Source organism: Anolis carolinensis, chromosome 3 (genome assembly GCF_035594765.1).
Source record: "Anolis carolinensis isolate JA03-04 chromosome 3, rAnoCar3.1.pri, whole genome shotgun sequence".
Classification (NCBI taxonomy): Eukaryota; Metazoa; Chordata; class Lepidosauria; order Squamata; family Dactyloidae; genus Anolis; species Anolis carolinensis.
Window position 1 is genome coordinate 43438566 of NC_085843.1, and position 20979 is coordinate 43459544.

The 20979-nt window shown below is 37.7% G+C and overlaps 1 protein-coding gene across 4 annotated transcripts in view; it reads right to left on the minus strand.

Annotated features, from left to right (window-relative positions):
• Positions 1-1676: 1676 nt before the first annotated feature.
• The window catches only part of tomm70 (translocase of outer mitochondrial membrane 70), a 54929-nt gene continuing 35626 nt past the window's right edge, over positions 1677-20979 (minus strand). For all 4 annotated transcript variants that reach the window (XM_062974802.1, XM_062974801.1, XM_062974804.1 and 1 more), the window contains 11 exons: positions 19061-19234; positions 15973-16099; positions 15149-15258; positions 13902-14050; positions 11408-11615; positions 10318-10452; positions 8162-8269; positions 7860-7976; positions 7246-7343; positions 5896-6018; positions 1677-3363 (listed from right to left, as the gene is read on the minus strand). In XM_062974802.1, the coding sequence (XP_062830872.1) occupies positions 3210-3363; positions 5896-6018; positions 7246-7343; positions 7860-7976; positions 8162-8269; positions 10318-10452; positions 11408-11615; positions 13902-14050; positions 15149-15258; positions 15973-16099; positions 19061-19234 (1503 nt within the window). In that variant the 3' untranslated portion in view covers positions 1677-3209. The remainder of the gene's footprint in view (positions 3364-5895; positions 6019-7245; positions 7344-7859; positions 7977-8161; positions 8270-10317; positions 10453-11407; positions 11616-13901; positions 14051-15148; positions 15259-15972; positions 16100-19060; positions 19235-20979) is intronic.

Below are 20979 nucleotides of genomic sequence, written 5' to 3' on the forward strand. Positions count from 1 at the left end.
ACTTTATTATCCTGAAACTTATGGATACAGAAACACTTGTGGACTATGTAGGATGGTCACTAAGATGAGAAAGAGCTGCAGAAAATTATAGCCTTCATGAACAAACAGCTTGAACCCCTCTCAGGAAAATTTAGAATTTGTGGGGTAAGTGGATTGTACTGTTAGTGTGACTGCAAACAAGTGTACTACCAAGTTCCAGAATCGGGCTTTCATATTTTTAAGTAGAAAAAGTGCCCGATACTACATGGGATGTCCAACATGGCAGCACGCTTGAGTAAGATGTCTTTATATCCCATTTCTTGGGCGTGGATTCCTGCACAATTAAGAGAACTCTTATTCTCTGGTTTCCATTTATGATGACTCCCAATCCATATACTGGCTATCTGCCCAGTGACTGAAGGCTTCAAATACACAAGCCCTATGTCCACAGGGGAAACATTCCCAGGCTTCATGTGGATATGAAAACACATGGATAATACCAAATCTTTTTGAGATGAACTTCCAGCCAAAGAATGCCAGTCGTGGAAGGACCTAGAAAATGATTACAGAGAGGCCATATTGTATAGAAATGGATAAATGAAACCATGGGTCTAGCAAATACAGAGATCATAAAGGTAAAGATTTTCCCCTGATGTTAGTCATGTTCGACTCTGGGGGTTGGTGCTCATCTCCATTTCTGAGCCGAAGAGCTGGCGTTGTCCGTAGATACCCCCAAGGTCATGTGGCCAGCATGACTGTATGGAGCACCATTATCTTCTGCTGGAACGGTACCTATTGATCTCACATTTACATATTTTGGAACTGCTAGGTTGACAGATGCTGGAGCTGACAGCGGGAGCTCACTCCACTCTGGATTTGAACTGCCAACCTTTCGGTCAGCAAATTCAGCAGCTCAGCAGTTTAATCCACTGCACCACCAGGGGCTCCACAGAGATCATAATGGACACAAAATTTTAAATTCCCTCCATTTAAAACACTCGTACAAATTTCTTGTTATGCAGTCATGTTTTAAAAGCATGGCATACATCATCTTGAGAATGATAGCTCTAACAGAAGTGCTCTTTTTACTATTTCATAGTGAGGAGGGAGCAAGCTTGTTTTCTGCTGCCCTGCAGACTAGGACGCGGAACAATGGCTTCAAACTACAGGAAAGGAGATTCCACCTGAACATCAGGAAGAACTTTCTCACTGTGAGGGCTGTTCGGCAGTGGAACTCTCTGCCCCGGACTGTGGTGGAGGCTCCTTCCTTGGAGGCTTTTAAGCAGAGGCTGGATGGCCATCTGTCGGGGGTGCTTTGAATGCGATTTCCTGCTTCTTGGCAGGGGGTTGGACTGGATGGCCCATGAGGTCTCTTCCAACTCTACTATTCTACGATTCTATGATCGACACACTAAGAAATGATTGATTTGGAACCATACTTAGGAAATATATAGTGAATTTAGTGAAGCTTGAGTCAGCCATGACAAGCTCAAGGCTCATAGCTTTTAAAGTATGCCTAAATCTCACTCCACCCATTGATCTCAAGTGGAGAAAAATGTTTTCCCCTCCCAATTTTTGGTAAACAGGAAAAGAAAAGTCAAGCAGCTACAGGTTAATTTATGATACCTGGCATCTCACATGTTTATTTTAAAAATAAACAATTTCAACCAGTATCCACACTCATGTATGTATAAGAGTTATTTGAATGTAATATTTATTTGGTGACTTTACACATGTAAGTCATTTACAAAAAATAACAAACATATGCATTCTTTCAGTGCAGATCAAAAATTGGAACAACAGGCAACAGTCTGTGATGATCTGGAATGCTAGTTATTAGACAGCACATGCTTAATTCTTAACTCCTTTCAGGAAAGACATGTCAGAGCCATGCAAATAAAAACCCATTTGAATACATGATGACAGTCGAGGGAGGAGACAAAATCCAAAGGGGATAATTTAACAGAAAATCTTAACTCCCGAAAGAAAACTATCAAAGCAGTTTTTTAAAAAACAGGAACTGACTTTACACACTGAGCATAAATTAAACATTCAGATGTTTTTATTCGCTCCAAGTTAGTATAGTATTTGTATTAGAAAAAAAGACACCTATCTCCAGCAAAATAATAATTTTTTATATGTGAACTGGGAATAAGACACAAATCCAAATTAAATTGCACAGGTCCTGCAATGAATTTTGTAGCACATGAAACTTCAAAAATTCTGTATTGGCTTCAGTAGCTACTATGAACAGCTCAATATTTGGTTAAGAGTAACATATTTAATGCATAGGTAGACCTTTTAAAAAGAGCTACAGAGAAACTGTTGTAAATGAAGATTTTGTGCATCATCAATAAAAATGTACCTTTTTTAAGAGCATGGTTTCTAAACAAGTGGGACCCTGTGAAGTAAATCCCACCCCAAAGACTAAACGTAGAACAGCAATTTGCATAACAACCTGAATCATTCAAGGACTCTGGCAGGACCCACGCAACATTTTTACTCTCCTGAAACGATTTTTCTGTAATGACAGTCAAATCAAGGGAGGGGCGAAGCTGTGTTTTGGCATATACGCCATATCCAAGCAGGACAAATGAAATGTAGAATTCTCTAAAGCAGTTTGCTAAACCATGCACTAGAAGAGCATGTTAAAAACATTTTGGCAGAGGGTAGTTATTTCCCAAGTGAAGCAGAAAAATATAAAAGATGAAAGATCTGCACATCGTAACTGCATGAAAAGATTAATCAACCACAATTGTCTTTAAAAATCCATAGCACTAAGCAATTTTGCAATGTACATTTTCATTTCGCAGCACTAAAATCAAAACCAAGAGATTTATTGATTCCATATAAAAATTTGACAGCACTATTAATTTAAAATCAACAGAATTACAAGCTGTAAAACAAAATTACAAGCTCTGCACAAGTACAGTGAAAGAATGAATCAAAAAGGTCTTTATTTGCATGGCCAAAATCATACTTTATCCCCTTGCAACTCTGTTTTAATCTCCCTTTAACAATTATCTGCTGCAAGGGAAAACAAACTGCTTACTTTCTTGAACAATCACTCCCACAACAACTAAACATTTAACAGATAATTACATCACCATGAACTGAGGGGAAAGAAAACCCAACTTCCACCATTCAACACACTGCAACAGTGTCTTTAGGACTACGCAGAAATTGACAGCTTTACTTTTTTAAAAGCTCACTTCCATCCTATTGCTTTTCTATAATGTTGGTGGTTTCAGTCCATATTTCTTTGCTACTTCTGTCTGGGCATAGGCAGCATCACAGAGCGAGTAGAGGTGAGCCATTTCCGTCTCAGATTTGGCTAGGTTAATAGCTTTGTTGAACATTTCAATGGCTTTATCCAGATTGCCTCTAAAATAAAAGAAAGGAGTCACATTAAAATAAAGTAAGCAATATGGCAGCATAGTGAAGTGCATTTCTACACATCTTAAAACTAGAAACAGATTTCTGATATTCAGTGGGAGTTTTGCACCATCAGGAGGGTCGAATCATGGAACCATAGCACCAACAATGTGCATCTTAGTTTCTGTTTTGTGGTCAACACAGCTACCTTTATAAGTTTTTAGAAAAGTGGCATGTTTGATGACCCTAGACAATGAGCAATGGATACAAACATTTCCTAGTATGTCTCAGTCTCTTGTTCTGCATCAAAAGGAGCATAGTATTCAGACTGAAAGAGGCCTACTGCCACTTTAGTCTGCTTTGGACATTACCAGGAATATTTTATTCTGGTGACCACAGTTCAAGAAACATAGTGACCAATATAATTAAATATGGGACCTATTAAAATGCATAACTAGATCAATGAAATCATCAAATTCATTTAAAAACCTGTTTATATAAAACACATCACCTTTGATTTCATCTTAAAAACCTGCCTGAAAATAAAGGTTTTAACCTGCCACTGGAAGAATAGCAGGGAAAAGACCATTTAGGCTTCCCTGGGAAGAAGGGAGTTTCAGAGTTGAGGGGCAGCCAGCAAGAAGGCCCTTTCTGGCTTTCCCACTAATTGTGCTTGCGATGGTGATGGGACTGAGAGAAGGGCCTCTCCTGAGGATCTCAGGCTGAGCAGGTTCATACCAGGAGACACAATCTGCCAAATAAATCTGGACCCAGTGGGGTTGACGCAACAGAGGAGTTGTGCACTCCCTGTAGTCAGCACCTGCTAGCAACCTGGCTGCAGCTGTTGGGATCAACCAAAGTTTCAGAATACTCTTTAGAGGTTGTCGCACATAATAATAAATAAGACGATGACAGAGTTTTGGAGCACAATACTCTTGACCTCATGATCGTGTTAAAAAACAAAGTATGGACTGTCAATGTAGCAATCCCAGGTGACAGCAGGATTGAGGAGAAACAACTGGAAAAGCTGACACGATATGAAGATTTAAAGATCGAATTGCAAAGACTCTGGCACAAGCAAGTCAAAGTGGTCCCAGTGGTGATTGGCACACTGGGTGCAGTGCCTAAAGACCTTGGCCTGCACTTAAACACAACTGGCGCTGACAAAATTACCACCTGCCAGCTGCAGAAGGCCACCTTACTGGGATCTGCACACATTATTCGCCGATACATCACACAGTCCTAGACACTTGAGAAGTGTCCGACGTGTGATCCAATACAACAGCCAGCAGAGTGTCTGCTGTGGACTCATCTTGTTGTGTTGTTGTTGTTGTTGTTGTTATTATTATTATTATTGTTATTGTTGCAGTTTTCTGGCATTGTATATTTCTGCCGCTTCTGTGTCTGTTCATTTCTATCTTGATTCTGTTGCCCACTTGTCGATGGATGTCCAGAATCAGCAGCATGCTCCGGGGTACTTTTTATCCTGGGCGACGACCGGGTCAGTATAGACTTCATTTTGGTTTGTTTCTCCATAATGCGAATGGGTTAGGTGCTCTTAGTTCCACTCCTCAACTGAGACCTCTCTGGCTTGTTTGGACCTGCCGGTAGTTACACTACTGCCAGTACAGCTCTTAGCATCCTTGGAGCAGTTAAGCTCCCCCACCACAACAAGGTGGCACCCATTGACAAAGAACAACAGGAAAAACTCAGCCATTATCAGGATCTCAAGATTGAATTGCAAAGGCTCTGGCATAAACCAGTACAGGTGGTCCCAGTGGTAATGGGCACACTGGGTGCCGTGCCAAAAGATCTCAGCCGGCATTTGGAAACAATAAACATTGATAAAATTACGATCTGTCAACTGCATAAGGCCACCTTACTGGGATCTACACGCATCATCTGAAAATACATCATACAGTCCTAAACACTTGGGAAGTGTTTGACTTGTGATTTTGTGATACAAAATGCAGCATATATATCTCGTTTACTGTGTCATACTATGTCTTTGTGTCAATAATAATAATAATAATAATAATAATAATTTATATCATAGAGTGTGCTACAGTAATCCAAATAGGATGTAACTGACACATGGCCAGGTCTCAAGAAACAGGAGCAGTTGGCATGCATGTTTTAAATGTGCAAAGGCCATCTTCCAGCTAATGTCACCCTTGTTCATACGATACATCATCACTATAGAATCAATACAGTTGTTCATGCTGTTTTTCTAGCCATAACCTTTATCTTTCACTTTTTCTCCTTGGCATGGCTGGGAGTGCATCCACACTGAACAATTGATACAGCTTGACACCACTTTATCTGCCATGGCTCAATGCGATGCAATCCTGGCTGTTGTAGTTTGGTGAGGCCCAACACTCTTTGGCAGAGAAGGCTGAAGACTCTGTAAAACTACAACTGCTACGATTTTATTGCATTCAAGCCATGGCAGTTGAAGTGGTGTCAAACTACAGTAATTCCACAGTGTAGATGCAACATCAGAAGAACCTTCAATACTCAAATCAAATGTCTGGAACTTACCTTTGCACTTCAATTGTCCCCATGGTTTCATATGCAAAGTCACATTTGTTATCAATTTCAATTGCTTTGCTTATAAGTTCCAAACCTTTATCTAAATCTTGCTTCCACTGAAGTTGAAGTAAACTGAAATAAAATCATAGACCAAAAGTGATTATATAGATGATAACCTACCAGCATATAAAAACAGCAATCAACCTTGACATATTGGCTTTGTCTTAAAGAAGCAAGCATATGGCAGAAGTGGGCAAAGCAAGTAACCCCCCCCCCCCCCAACAGCAGTCATTTTTGTTCCTTTCAGAACCTGGGGGTGGGGTTTAGACTTAAAAATCATCCAACCCCTTATAAGATGTGGACATTTTCACCATGCCCGGATGTTTCCCAGATGTCAACATTTTTCAACAAGTCCCCCCTCCATATTCTCAATACATTTTGGGCCCATCCTGGGTGATTACGTTTTTGAAATGAAAGTAAACAAAAAGTGATCTAAAATGGATGCTGGTGCACCAAATAATGAACCTCTCCAGGTCTCCCTGGGAACTAATGTGTTCCCCTACCCTTTCACAGTTACCCACTCAATTTATTGAGAAATAGGTAAAACAAAATCTGAAATCTAGATGTTATATATTCCTTTCAAGAATTACCTAGAACACAATTTCAGTGTTATTGGTATAAGTATATAGTATACATACATTGAAACATAAAGAAAAATAGGACATTTAGTATTAATTTGCTATTGCCTTTTTTGCATTAATTGCTATTTATTTCTTTATTGATTTGTATTTCTATTTATAGTTACATTGAAGTCTGTTTCCTTGTAACTCACAGCACTCTTCCTGAAAAAGAGGGCGGGGCCTCATCTTTTATAGAGATAAATTTGGAGTATGAAATACTTGGGAGTATTTCAAAAAGGAGATGCAAAATTTTATCATCTTTTATCTATCGTCATTTCATGGCGTGAGGGATGTGGCTTAACTTTTTTTGTCTGCATTCTGGCTGCAGATAGTACATTCTAGGAGGCCTTATGCCTCTTGAATCCTTTTTAAAAAGTGAACAGCATGTTTTTAATTAAACTTTCGATATGAGATTTCTCTGGTATGGTATACTATCCAAATTCACTTTTACTCTGGTAACTGACATATTGTTACTAATAAATTTCATGTAATAATGCATTATTTAGAAATGTTTTCCACTATGGCAAAAGGAAGCAATTGAAAATTTTCCTCACCAAAGTGTTTTTTTCTTACAAAAGCCTTTTGAAAGAGAATTACCTTTAAACTGAAACTAAGCTAACACTCTCAATATATACATAAATCATAAAAGCAGTCCTGTAGATAATTTAATAGTACTTACCCTTTATGAACATATGTAGTAGCATTATCTGGCTCAAGATCAATACATTTATCATACATTTCATCAGCTTTGCCAAACTGCTGTTGATCTGTTAAGGCCTGCATTAATTGAATAAATAAATAAATTTAGGTGCAAAGTTCTTCATATCAAAAAATAGTCCATATTTCCTAGACAATTTGTAACCACATTAAATACAAAATACAGTAGAGTCTTGCTTATCCAACCTTCGCTCATCCAATGTTCTGTATTATCCAACGTAATCTGCCTTTTAATAGTCAATGTTTCCAATACATTGCAATATTTCATGCTAAATCCGTAAATACACTAATTAATACATAACGTTACCATGTACTGAACTGCTTTTTCTGTCGATTTGTTGTAAAACATGATGTTTTGGTGCTTAATTTGTAAAATCATAACGTATTTTGATGTTTAATAGGCTTTTCCTTAATCCCTCCTTATTATCCAACATATTTGCTTATCCAACATTCTGCTGGCCCGTTTATGTTGTATAAGTGAGACTCGACTGTAGTAACACTTATCAGTAGAAAATTAAATATTTTGTTTGTGAATTATAATGTAGAATGTTCACTATCTAAAATAAACAAACGTACCTGGGCATACAGTGCATAGCCTTCAGCACACCTTGGAAATTTTTTAATAACATCCTCAAAGCCTTTCATTGCTGCTTGTACTTGTAAAGAATTACTTCCAGTGTAGGCTTGTCGGTACTGCAAATAAAAATTACTATGTAAAAAATAAAAAACAGAACTAAAAACTATTTTATTACCATCTAACCACCGCATACTAGCCAATGTACTCATACATTTCCTTATACTAAAAGTGAGCCAGCATTTTGAACAAATACTATGCACTTTATGTTACAATAAACTGTTCCAGAATTTCATACACTTACCAATGCAAAACATTTTTGTGCTTGGGCCAAGGCAGAATCCGGTCGCAAACGAATACATTCATCAAAGTCTTCTACAGCTTCTTCAACTTGATCAAGCAGAATTTTTAGCTAAAAACAAATATAGAAGGTTGAGCATAGCACTGAACTCAGTAGCAATAAAATGAAAATCACTGCCATAATACAGTTACCAAAGAAAACAATCTTCTCCAGTTATAAAACAGGGGTTTCATGAAGATCATTTCTGCAAAGCTGACTCTTAATTTTGTTTAGATAGCTTAGTTTTCTTCCCCCATTTAACAGAAATATTGTACATTTCCATCCAGATTCTGAGTGCTGAGAAGAGATATTTTAGTTTTCATCGCATTAGAAGGGATATTCTAGAACTCTGGAGTCATTTTGTTGCTGAATTCACACGAAACTAGACTTATGAGATGGGCATTTTACATTTTGCCTCAAAAAAAATTAAACAATGTCCAGAACTTTCAGACAAAAAAATACAACAATCCCAACAAATCTATTGTATTTTGCTAGTGACCAAATTTTACTACTGTTTTTCTCTCACATGTATTGGGACATAAAATGCACCACACCATTTTGTAGTTGAAATTAATGCAGAGAATGTGGTGTTAGCAGCTGGATAAAAACAACTATTTTTTCTTATTCAAAAATCGGAGGACGGCAATAAATACACGATTCCTTGATTTTGTCCAAAAAAGGACCAAGTAGAGATGATAATGTGCTTAGCAGGAACAGAACACCTGATGCAACATTTACAGACCACAGAGGGCAGTTCAATATATCATTCCCAAGACTAAAAAAGGACGCAAAGAGAAATTGAAAATACTGAAGCATTTTATATAATTAGACACTATTTTCTACATAATCAATGAAACAGATTGTATATTCCAGGCACAGAAAAAGGGGAACCCTGCCAAAATCATCACAGAGCTAAATCTATAGCACTTGATGTGGGTATGTCAAGGACAACACGAAATCTTAGATGAACTGTTCTTCAGTCATTTCAGAGCTATGATGAGCCTGAACAGCTGTTGTGTATTCAATGTATTTGCAGTTCCACATCAGGGAAACAAGAGTAATGTATAAAATGACTAAGCAAATAGCCAGGTTTCGGGACATGTGGTTTATGTTTCTTGAACTGTTTAAAACAGTTCTGAGCATTTATGGACAGTTGGATCAATAGGTAATTGGGTTCAGAGCCAAATGCCAATCCCAGGAACATTCTTTAGAGAAACTAAGAAAATATGTCTGCTGTTGCTGCAATGCTAAGACATTATATCTTCTGAAGGAAGTCATTTACCTGGCCAGGGAGCTTGTGCACCATGGAAATCCTATCTTGGTTACAATGTGGTAGCAATATTAGCTAAACTTATTTCCACATGGAAGAAATACAGCTTAGAACTTCTGGAAAATCTGCTAACCAGTGAATGCCACTTTTACAGGACAGTAGGTAATAAAGCCAGCAGACAGTACAGCATGAGGAAAATTTCCTTGCAAAGACTGATGCAGCTTCCAAGTAATGTGCACTGGTTGCATACAGAGTGGCTGGCACAAATAACAGATCTTATTATTTTGTTACTAGGATAGAAAGTTACTCTCTTCCTGCAAGTAAATCAAAACACTTGAGTTTTAGGGTTTGTCTGCTAACTTTTGGGACCAGACCAAATATTATTTTTTCAATTAGAAATAGTTATAGTAGTATTTTCAGAACAGACAATACATGGATAGTTTGCAAAAAAAGAACATCTGCCAGCTACTTAGAATGAACATTTCACCTTATGAAAACATGTGGATCCTGGTTCTGAATCTGTGCATATATATAAAGTCCTGTTGTTATGGAGTGTTTTTACTCACTGAAATAAACTGGAATTTCCAAGGGGTAAATAATAATAATCTGGATGGGTACTGTTAAGTGGCTAAACACTGGCATTTTCTGTGTGTTGTCGAAGGCTTTCATGGCCGGGATCACAGAGTTGTTGTATGTTTTTCGGGCTGTATGGCCATGTTCCAGAAGTATTCTCTCCTGACGTTTCGCCCACATCTATGGCAGGCATCCTCAGAGGTTGTGAGGTATTTTCTGGCATTTTCTGTTGTTATTATTCTCATTAACAATGAAATTATAAAATGAACAGTCTTACCTGCCCTCTATGATGGTAAACATCTGCATTTTGAGGATCAATATCAGCAGCCATATTAAAATCTTGAGTAGAGAGCATAGGCTGCTGTTGTTGCATATACATACTTCCTCGCTTGATTAGGGCATTAGCACGCAGCTATTGTAAAGAATAATAAAAATTATAATGTGATGAAATTGTCAGAATAAAAAAGCAAGGACGTCTTACATTTTGATCAGTTTCTACTTTACACTTGAAAAATGTTGCTTAATGTATCTACCATTAAAACTGTTCATAACCCATAAACATTTATGTGGTATTTATATCACCTGAAATATTCTAGAATTCGCAGAGAATAAAAACAATATCTCAGAAAGAATATACCCCATAGAAGAGCCAGCTAGAACTAAGGCAGAAAGTCTCCTAGTGGACCAGAAAAGAAGTCAAACAGCTGTCAAAAGGCTAATGCTGTAGGAAGGCAGAGACATTTGTGAATCCAGAACATTGCACAAGAAGCTCCAGCTCAAATTAGGGCATCATTTAAGACTCAGCCACCTCCTAACCACTGAAAGAGAACAACGTAATTAATGAGATAATGTTAGAAGTGCATGCACCACGGCTGTGATATTCTCACATAATATATTCCTTACTGAAGGAGGCTCTAATTCAGCCTTCCATGGTGCGGTACTGCAAATGCATTTTTAGTAAACTCCCATCATCCCCAGACACACACACAGGATAACAATGTTGAAGTTCAACAAATTTGGGTTTGTCATTTGAGGAAAAGACTGCTTTATGCTCTAAGTTGCTAACTTCTCCCTATTCAAGAGAAAATTGAAAAATAACCCAGCAAAGATATACTACATGAGCATAGGATTTCCAATCCCATCAATGCCTGTCAGCACATAGTGGTCAAAATTTCTACTTCTCTGAGAAAGGCTACACAAAACATTCTCAGGATATATCACAGGAATCTCCACCAGTTCATCATTAAGAGTCCACACAGTTTAGCTATTCAGTATGTCTTCCTTTCAAAAAGACAATTACTTGGAGCAACAAAGGGAATGCTACCGTATCAACAGCACAAGTGTTTTGATAAGCATCATTCACCCACCTTTACATTGGCATCTTCCATACTAATAACCTGGTTCAGATCAGGTTTGGCAGCATTTGCATTTCCAATAAGTAGATAGAACGTGGCTCGTAACAGCAAGGCTTCTGCCATATATTTTCCTTTTGCTTCAATTTCTTTAGTGCACTCACTAATTATTTTGTCATAATTTTCTTCATCCATATATTTCTTTGCTTTTAAGTAACCACAGCTAAAAAAATAACAGGCATAACAGTTACTAATATGCAGAAAAGGAAATTTCCCTATTTCTAATACAAATCATTCTTAATGATATCATATTTGTGAGTTAATGCATAGCTCAAATTCATCCAAATGATCACATCCTTCACCAATCCAGCACTTAATTTTAACACTACTCAAAAGAAGTATTTCACGTTACACAACTCATGTACCAAAACAAAACAAAAATCTAAGAAAAAAAAATATGTGTTGTTAAAGGCTTTCATGGCCAGAATCACTGGGTTATGGTGAGTTTTCTGGGCTGTACAGCCATGTTCCAGAAGCATTCTCTCCTGACATTTCACCCACATCTATGGTAGGCATACAAAGAGGTTGTGAGGTCTATTGGAAACTAGACAGGTGGCGTTTATGTATCTGTGGAATGTCCAGGGTGGGAGGAAGAACTCTTGTCTGTTTGAAGAAAGTGTGAATGTTGCAATTGGCCAGCTTGATTAGCACTGAATGGCCTTGCAGCTTCAAAACCTGGCTGCTTGTAGCCTGGAAGGAATCCTTTGTTGGGAGGTGTTAGCTGGCCATGATTGTTTCTTGTCTGGAATCTGGCCAGGCTGTGGAGCAAGCTGGTTAGCAGCCAGCTGCAACAAATCACTCTGACCAAGAGGTCATGAGTTCAAGGCCTGCCCATGCCCATGTCTCTGTTCTATGTTATGGCATTGAATGTTTGCCTTATATATGCAATGTGATCCGCCCTGAGTCCCCTTCGGGGTGAGAAGGGCGAAATATAAATACTGCAAATAAATAAATAAATAAATATCTTCTGAGTGTTCTTTATTTACTATCCTGATTTTAGAGTTTTTTAATACTGGTAGCTAGATTTTGTTCATTTTCATGGTTTCCTCCTTTCTGATGAAATAGTCCACATGCTTGTGGATTTCAATGGTTTCTCTGTGTAGTCTGACATGGTGGTTGTTAGGGTGGTCCAGTATTTCTGTGTTCTCAAATAATATGCTCTCTCCAGGTTGGTTCATCAAGTGCTCTGCTATGGCTGACTTCATTGGTTGAGTTAGTCTGCATTGCCTTTCATGTTCCTTGAAGTATGTTTGGGCGCTGCGTTTGGTAGTCCCTATATAGACAGGAGGGAACAAAGTAAGACGGTTCCCCCCACTTTCCCTCCGCATGTGGGATGAATTCCCAAATCTTAAGCAAGCAGAAAATATTTTTTCTTATACCACAATTTGGAAGAAAGAAGGTTTATACACAGAGAACTGAGCAGTTTTCACTGAAAAGTTTTAAGGATTTTGCCTGTAATGAAATAGTTTTTCAAGATCAGGTCTAAAGCAGAAACAATGCTTTCAAATTAAATATTTGCCTAGCTCCTAAGTCTTCTACTAGAAGACGTTTACACCTCAGACGCATAGCAAAAATATTAGTTATTTTAGCCACTTTTTAAGAAAATACAGATATACCCATCTCTAAATTCAGCAGAACACTATAGAGCAGTGGTTCCCAACCTGTGGGTCCCCAGGTGTTTTGGCCTACAACTCCCAGAAATCCCAGCCAGTTTACCAGCTGTTGGGATTTCTGTGAGTTGAAGGCCAAAACATCTGGGGACCCACAGGTTGCGAACCCACTGATATAGAGTGTAGTAAAGAAACTAACCACCAGGCAAGGCCACAGAATCACATTCTCCTTAAGCCAGCATTCCCTTTTTTCAGCGTTCCCTCTTATCTAACTAGTAAACTATTATGTCAATAACCAACGTGGCCTGTAAGGCCTGACTTTAAAAAGGTTAAACATAAACATTTGCTAGCATAACTCATGTTTAAAGGTAGCAGATGTGGTAACAGAGCAGCATACAAATCATTCCGTGGTTCATTGGTTTACGCCCTGGATGAAATCCAGTGTTCTTAGCCACCAAGTTCTATTGGTTCAAATAGCTCCAATTTAGCTCAAATTAATATTGGATTTAACTCAGGGTCAGGCATCATGTTATCATCTGCCACATAAACCTCCCAAATTCCAGTAACCAAGATAAGAATAGACATTAGAATGCAAGTCAATTGAAAAACTGAAATGCAAACTACTATTATCTTTCAACACACAATACTGTTATCTGGGGTTTTTTTTCCAGCATTGGCATCTCTCATATCAGCTAGAAAGGTTGGAAAGAAAAGCTCAGTAAGTAATAAACTCCTGTTTTTCTACAAACTTATGTTTCCTTATATTTCTACAGAGCAGCTCTTCAAACACCCATCCATTTTTCACCATAACTTCTATATTTTATCCATCAGTTACTTACTTTTCTTTTACTACAGAAGCCTCTCCTTCTTTATCCTTATCTTCATCAGATTTCTCTCCTTTAAGAAGCGGTTGGGAGATAATGTCATCTGTGAAAGAGCTGAAGTAGGATTTGATAAATTGAGGTGAAGGCATCAGGGGTTCCCGATTCTGTAATAACATCAACATTGTTTGTCTGAAATTAATTGGAATATTTCTATATAGCCAATTCACTAGTGTGAATACACAAACATTTAACTACACGCAAGAGAAAAAAAATTCCATGGATTTCTGGTTATACTCTGTGGCTGAGAGAACTAAGAGTGCTTTTAACCTCTTCAAAATGGGGCATGACCCCATTAATTTATAATTCCACCTCTATCAATTAGTCCATTTATTTCAATATTCTTCTCACCCCTTTCTCTAGGCTCCCCACTTTCACAGTTGAGGGGAGTGAGACATCCTTAAAAATACTCTTCCAAGAAAGATCTGTTTGTCACTGTTGCTATTATTCTGTAGCCATTGGTCTCAAAGTATCCCTTCCAATACTAAAGCAAGCATTTATTATTAAACTTTTCAACTGCACAGGTCTTATTGCTTTACTGATGTTTTAAACTGCATTATTAAGACTCAGCATCCCAGGTATGTTTAACTGAAGTAACCTGTTATTCAATTCTTTATAAAGAATACACCAAATAGATTGCTTTTGCTTTGAATAATTTAATATTTTGACCCAACCTGGGAGGCTTATGCAAGAAGGACTGATGAATAAAATATACAATCTGGAGACCTGCTGACTCTATGGCAGTTACCAGTTTTATTAATTTCATTAGGGTAATAATTTTCAAAGAACTTCACCCTTGGCATTGGCATGGGAACAAAGATAATAGTAATGTGCTTTTACTACTGTCGATCTAACTTTTCCAGATTGTTATGTGTTTAGGTGCTTTATATGGGTTCTTGTTGTAAGCTGCTCCGAGCCCCTTTGGGGAGATGGGGCAAGATATAGATAAAGATGATATTATTATTATTATGTGATTTTAAAAATTGCACTCCATTGTGTGCTTTTTTTAAATTATACTCAAGCTGGCTTCCCAGATTCTGTTATAGAATTGAGAGTTAAAGGAGGAAAAAAAAACCCCAGTCAGATTAATTACATATTTTTAGTTATTCTTGAAGTTAAAAATGAAAGGTTCTTGTAATAGCTGCATTACAGAAACATAATCAAAAGATCTGTCACTAAACACATAATGAATACTGAAGCCATACCTTGTATTTTTCTTTGGCTTTTTCTTTTCCAAGAAGTTTAAGAACTTTATCTGCTAGTAGCATACTTTGCTGATTTTGAAAGCCTTCTAAAATACAAACTGCAGTGACATCTGAGAAGATATAAACAGAAAAAAACTCATTTCCTACTAATAAGAATCTTGGTTGCCCTACTGAGAACCTGATGCAAGCAAAAAAACTTCAAAGAGGGCTGCCCTGTTGATTCTGCTGGGCCCCCCTCAAGAGCTGATAATACTGTTGACCATCCTATAGTCCAACATAATAGGATGCAAGTAGGAAACATAGTATTACTAAAAGCTGACTCCAGAGAGTGGCGCTGGACGATTCCTTTTTAGCATGATGACTACTATGCTGTAGGGTGCTGCAGCTTTCCATTTCCCATTCTGTTTAATATTATAAATGCACTGCATAACATCATTAGCAGTCTGGAGGCCCGAGTACGTGCTGGTGACACTCAACTTTACTTTTCCTGCTGGATCAATACCTTCATACTGTAATGGACTGCATGGAAACTAATAAAATGAAGCTTAAGGCTAAGATGAGTGGATTGGTGAAATCCAGAAATTTGATACCTGGACTACCATCTGGTCAAAAAACCAATTTTTCTTTTTGGTAAGGATTTTGAAGAAAATGAAGTCTAATGTTCTCTCTAATGAATATAAAGACAAATAATTTTTGTCACACTAAAATATTAAAAATTGAAAAATAATAAAAATGGTTAGTATTAGAGCTAGAGCCATTTTTAACATTCCTGAGAACATACTCTTCAACTTTATTTAATGGCCTTTTTGATATAGTATACCCACCTTCTAAGCACTCTTTCTTATTGTCGAGTTTCTCATGTGCTTTTGCTCGCCTAAAGAGTGCTTTCACATATCTGGGATTAAGCTCAACTGCCTTTGTGCAGTCTTGGGCCACCTCTTTCCATTTTTGCTATAGATACAGAAATAGCAGATTAAATATATATGTATAGTAGAAGACAAGATTTTTACATCAGTCACATTGTTTACAAGGCACATTATTCTTTATTCTTAGGCAAATATGTCTACGAATGTAGCTGTAATCAGACTCTAAGAGCAGAGCTTTCCAAACTGTGTGTCATGGCACGTTAGTGTGTAGTTGGCAGTATTGCACAAACATACACAGAAACCTCGGAGTACAAGTGAAACAAGTAACAAATCACAAATCATGTATTAATTACAATGTAGCAAAATGATACACATCTAGCAAGCGTGTCATCAACATGAAATGTCAAGAAAGCTCTGCTCTAGAGTATAGCCTTCTCTTAATTAAACCTTCATAGGAAATACCATTTTCAAAGCTGCATCTTGGAAATTGATGTATAGCAGGATCCAAGTGGTTAGTGGAAAAAGAAATCAGAAAAATATTTTAAAAATGAGAACACTCAGAAAAAGGTACTGGAAAACAATTTTAAAGACTAAAATGGTTTCAAAATCTGTGGCTGCATGTGCTTCAAAAACTAGAATAATCTTTAAAACCCAGACAATAATAACTTTCATTAGACAACCGATGAGCTGTATTATCGATATAGGCCACAGGTCTTTGGAGATGCCAGCTAAGTATGGCTCTTGCAGTTGGGAACTTTCCACCAATCTTTTGCAAAGCACAGGTGGTATTTTTAATTAGCAGAATTCCAATACCCAAATATTCATATGTCCAAGGAGAGCAGGTTATTTATCGTATCAGAGGCGAAACCGAATGTACAGTTGTAATGTATTTAGAAACACAAACAAAGTTAAAAACTTGACATTATACTAAATACTAGCTGTGCCCGGCCACGCGTTGCTGTGGCAAAGTCTGGTGGTATGGGAAATAAAGTATTGAGGAATAGGAGGTAGTTAAGGTAAAGGGTAAAGGTTTTTTCCTGATATTAAGTCCAGTCGTGTGTGAGTGTGTGGGTTGGTGATCATGTGTATTTGTAAGTCGAAGAGGTGGCATTGTTTGTAGAGTCCTTGGAGGTCATGTGGGTGGTATGACTGTATGGAGCGCTGTTAGTGTTCTGTCAGAGGAGTACTGATATTTGGTTGTTTATTTGGATGATATTGGATGTAGTGATATTTGGATGTTTTGGAACTGTTGGGTTGGGAGAAGGTGGGGTAATAGTGCGGGTTGACTCCATTTTTCGAATTCAAACGTGCGACGTTTCATTGGAGAAGTTGAGTAAGTTAGCGGTTGAAGATGCTGCGTCATTAGGGGATATTATTTCCTAAAGGTTGTGAATAGACATTATTTGTGATTATTGGGTGTTTTTGTCTGTTGGAGGTAAGTATGAATGGTGTCTAAGAGATGTTGTAGGTGTTGTGAATGGGTATAGAGTACGTTATCATCGGTATATTAGAGTTGTATAAGAGATGTTGTAGGTGTTGTGAATGGGTATAGAGTACGTTATCATCGGTATATTAGAGTTGTATAAGAGATGTTGTAGGTGTTGTGAATGGGGATAGAGTACGTTATCATCGGTATATTAGAGTTGTATAAGAGATGTTGTAGGTGTTGTGAATGGGGATAGAGTACGTTATCATCGGTATATTAGAGTTGTATAAGAGATGTTGTAGGTGTTGTGAATGGGGAGAGAGTACATTATCATCGGTATATTAGAGTTGTATAAGAGATGTTGTAGGTGTTGTGAATGGGGATAGAGTACGTTATCATCGGTATATTAGAGTTGTATAAGAGATGTTGTAGGTGTTGTGAATGGGGATAGAGTACATTATCATCGGTATATTAGAGTTGAATAAGAGATGTTGTAGGTGTTGTGAATGGGTATAGAGTACGTTATCATCGGTATATTAGAGTTGTATAAGAGATGTTGTAGGTGTTGTGAATGGAGATAGAGTACGTTATCATCGGTATATTAGAGTTGAATAAGAGATGTTGTAGGTGTTGTGAATGGGGATAGAGTACGTTATCATCGGTATATTAGAGTTGTATAAGAGATGTTGTAGGTGTTGTGAATGGGTATAGAGTACGTTATCATCGGTATATTAGAGTTGAATAAGAGATGTTGTAGGTGTTGTGAATGGGTATAGAGTACGTTATCATCGGTATATTAGAGTTGTATAAGAGATGTTGGTGTTTTGAATGGGGATAGAGTACGTTATCATGGGTATATTAGAAACGTTAGGATTATATGATGATTTTGTTGTTGTTATTATTATTATTATTGAGAGGCTGGGTGGCCATCTGTTGGGAGTGCTTGGACTGTGTCCTGCATGGCAGATGGTGGGAGGTGTTAGCTGGCCGTGATTGTTTAGTGTCTGGCATTCCTGTGTTTTAAGAGTGTTGTTTTTTATTTGGTGTTGTGATTTTAAGCTTGTTAAAATATTAGGAGTCAGATTGTGTTGATTGTCATGGTTGATAGCATATATTTAAAATATTGAGTGTTAAAATGGGTTGGATAGTGTAGAAGGGAGAGTATATGGAGAGAAATAATTCGGATGATGGGTGGGCGCTAGGAACCCAGGGGACAGCTTTTCCCCTTTGCCTGCCTTTCCTCTTGCGGCAGCGGCCATTATGTTTTTTCTTTTCCTCCCTCCCGGGCATGGCTCCCAATGGGGCTTTGTGGGTTCTCTCCATGTGGAGCTGCGTGAAGTGAGTTTGTGTTGTTTCAACCTTAAGGCATGGATGATGGGTTGTATTGTCAAATTTCGAGGTTGGGGGCCCTTTACTTTTGTTGTTTTGCTCGGTGCTCGAATTCCATCACTCTTTTATATATATAGATTCTTTGACCACTTGGAGTGCCTTTGGTGTTGCTGTGAGAAGGTCCTCCGTTGGGCATGTGGCAGGGTTCATGGGTTTATTGTGCATGTGGGAGGAGAGCAGTAAGTATATATTTAAGTTGCAACAAAACATACAGTACTTTAAAATTCATACCAGTTGTTCATATGCAGCAGCTCTGTTCTGGTAAAAGGTAGAAAGGTCAGAATTTTTCTCAGGGGGACACAAGCCGATTGCTTCAGTATAGCACTGAATAGCCTGCTCATACTTCCCAGCTTTAAAGTACTTGTTGCCTTTGTTCTTTGCTGCTTGGGCTCTATCAAGAGGGCTCTGCAGAAAAAAAAGAGAAATATTTACTATGCATAAACATTTTTCCAGAGTGGAGATTAAAAACGAAACAAAATGGGCAGGATAAAACTGTAAATCAGGAATAAATCACAAGAGCTTGTTAGACTGGAATTCCCTATGTACCCAATCATTACAAATGTCTGAGGGCATATCTGAAAGACCTATTTCCTTGTGTTGCCATAAAACAGAGTTTCAATTGGGTAAATTTAAAGTTTGTTTTATCAAGTGAACATGCTGTCTAAAGAAACACTGAATAGGATTACTCATCTGTTCCACAGGGATAAGTGTCTCAGAGTCGCCTACAGAAGGCTAGCACCAATGCAACAGCTTGGTTAAGAAAAAAAGGAGCATGCATGTCCTTCTTGGGTTCTGCCTTTATAGAAGCCCTTGCAAAAGTCAAACTAGATTATCCTCTCTCCAGCCTTCTGAGCTCTGTAGAAGGCACCATACAGCCTATAGGTTTTTCTTACTTGTACGAAGCTTTTAGAGAAAGAAAGGTTGCTACTTTCATATCCCACTCCAGTATCAAGCAAGTCAGAAAAGATATTGCTTTCTTAACTCCTTAAAATAAGGAGGAAGGGCAGGAAGCTTTGTAGTAGTACAGAGAGCAGGCATTTATCTGCTTCTTCTGTAAATTTCCAAAGTTCCTGCAAATCCATACCCCCACTCTCAGTCCTCTAACAATCAGAGAGGGCTTGGAAGAAAGGTGGAGATTTCTTTTCAACCATCTTTTTAAAAAATGCCTAAATCTCACAGCAAACTTTCAATCAATAATATTAAATTCTTTAAAGTTAGCTTAAACAATGCTCTGTGAATAATATCTTGTCCAATTGGAAAATAAGAAAATAAAACAGAGTATATTTATAAAGAAAATCATGTTTAATCTTGAGATAAACAATAAAAGAGAAATGCCAAAGGAACGTTCATCAACCTCTCCTTTTTAGCATATCAAAATGCTTATAAACAAGTCCTTTGTTTTTAGGAACAGTGTCTTCTGAAGCAGAACAAGGAATTTGGCTGTCACACAGTGAGCATGCTCTTTGAGAAGCCAAGAGATGAAATTAACTCATTACAGATACATTATTAGCAGACATCTGGTTTTGGCTTTTAACTTCTCGGGCCTTAGAATCAACATTTTTCCCCAAATAATCTAGGCACAATTATTCTTCTTTGGTTTGACCCAAGGTTGTTAATAAAATTCCAGTGACAGATGCTTTGCTGTGAGCTACTTCGTTTTAGTCTATCCATAGCACAGGTTGTTACTTAAATAAACAGCATGGAAACATTCCAAAATTTAAGGCACTATATCACCATGGGCTTAGAAATTACTTATGAAATCATAACGAAGTTACAGGACTGAATTGCAATACTAATTCTTATCAGCCAAAAACCAGCTACATGAAATCAGCTCAAATAAAAGCAAAATGGGCTGACTCTAGAAAATATTTGTGACTTGAGCTATAGAAAGCATTTGACTGCAGAAAGACTTCAAACGTGAAGAGCTGCATCAATCTTGAGAAGAACACATGATTCTGAGGAAACTATTTCTTCGATCCCTGAATTTATAAACACTATTAATATTTTAAATATATATTTGTCAGGGTATTGTGTATTGTGAAATGTTAAAATCAATCTGGATTCAGCAATTATGGAGTTAATGAGAGTCTGCTATGATTGATGTATCACAGGACCAATGGGGTCAAGTGTGTTTTGACCGGGACTTACTA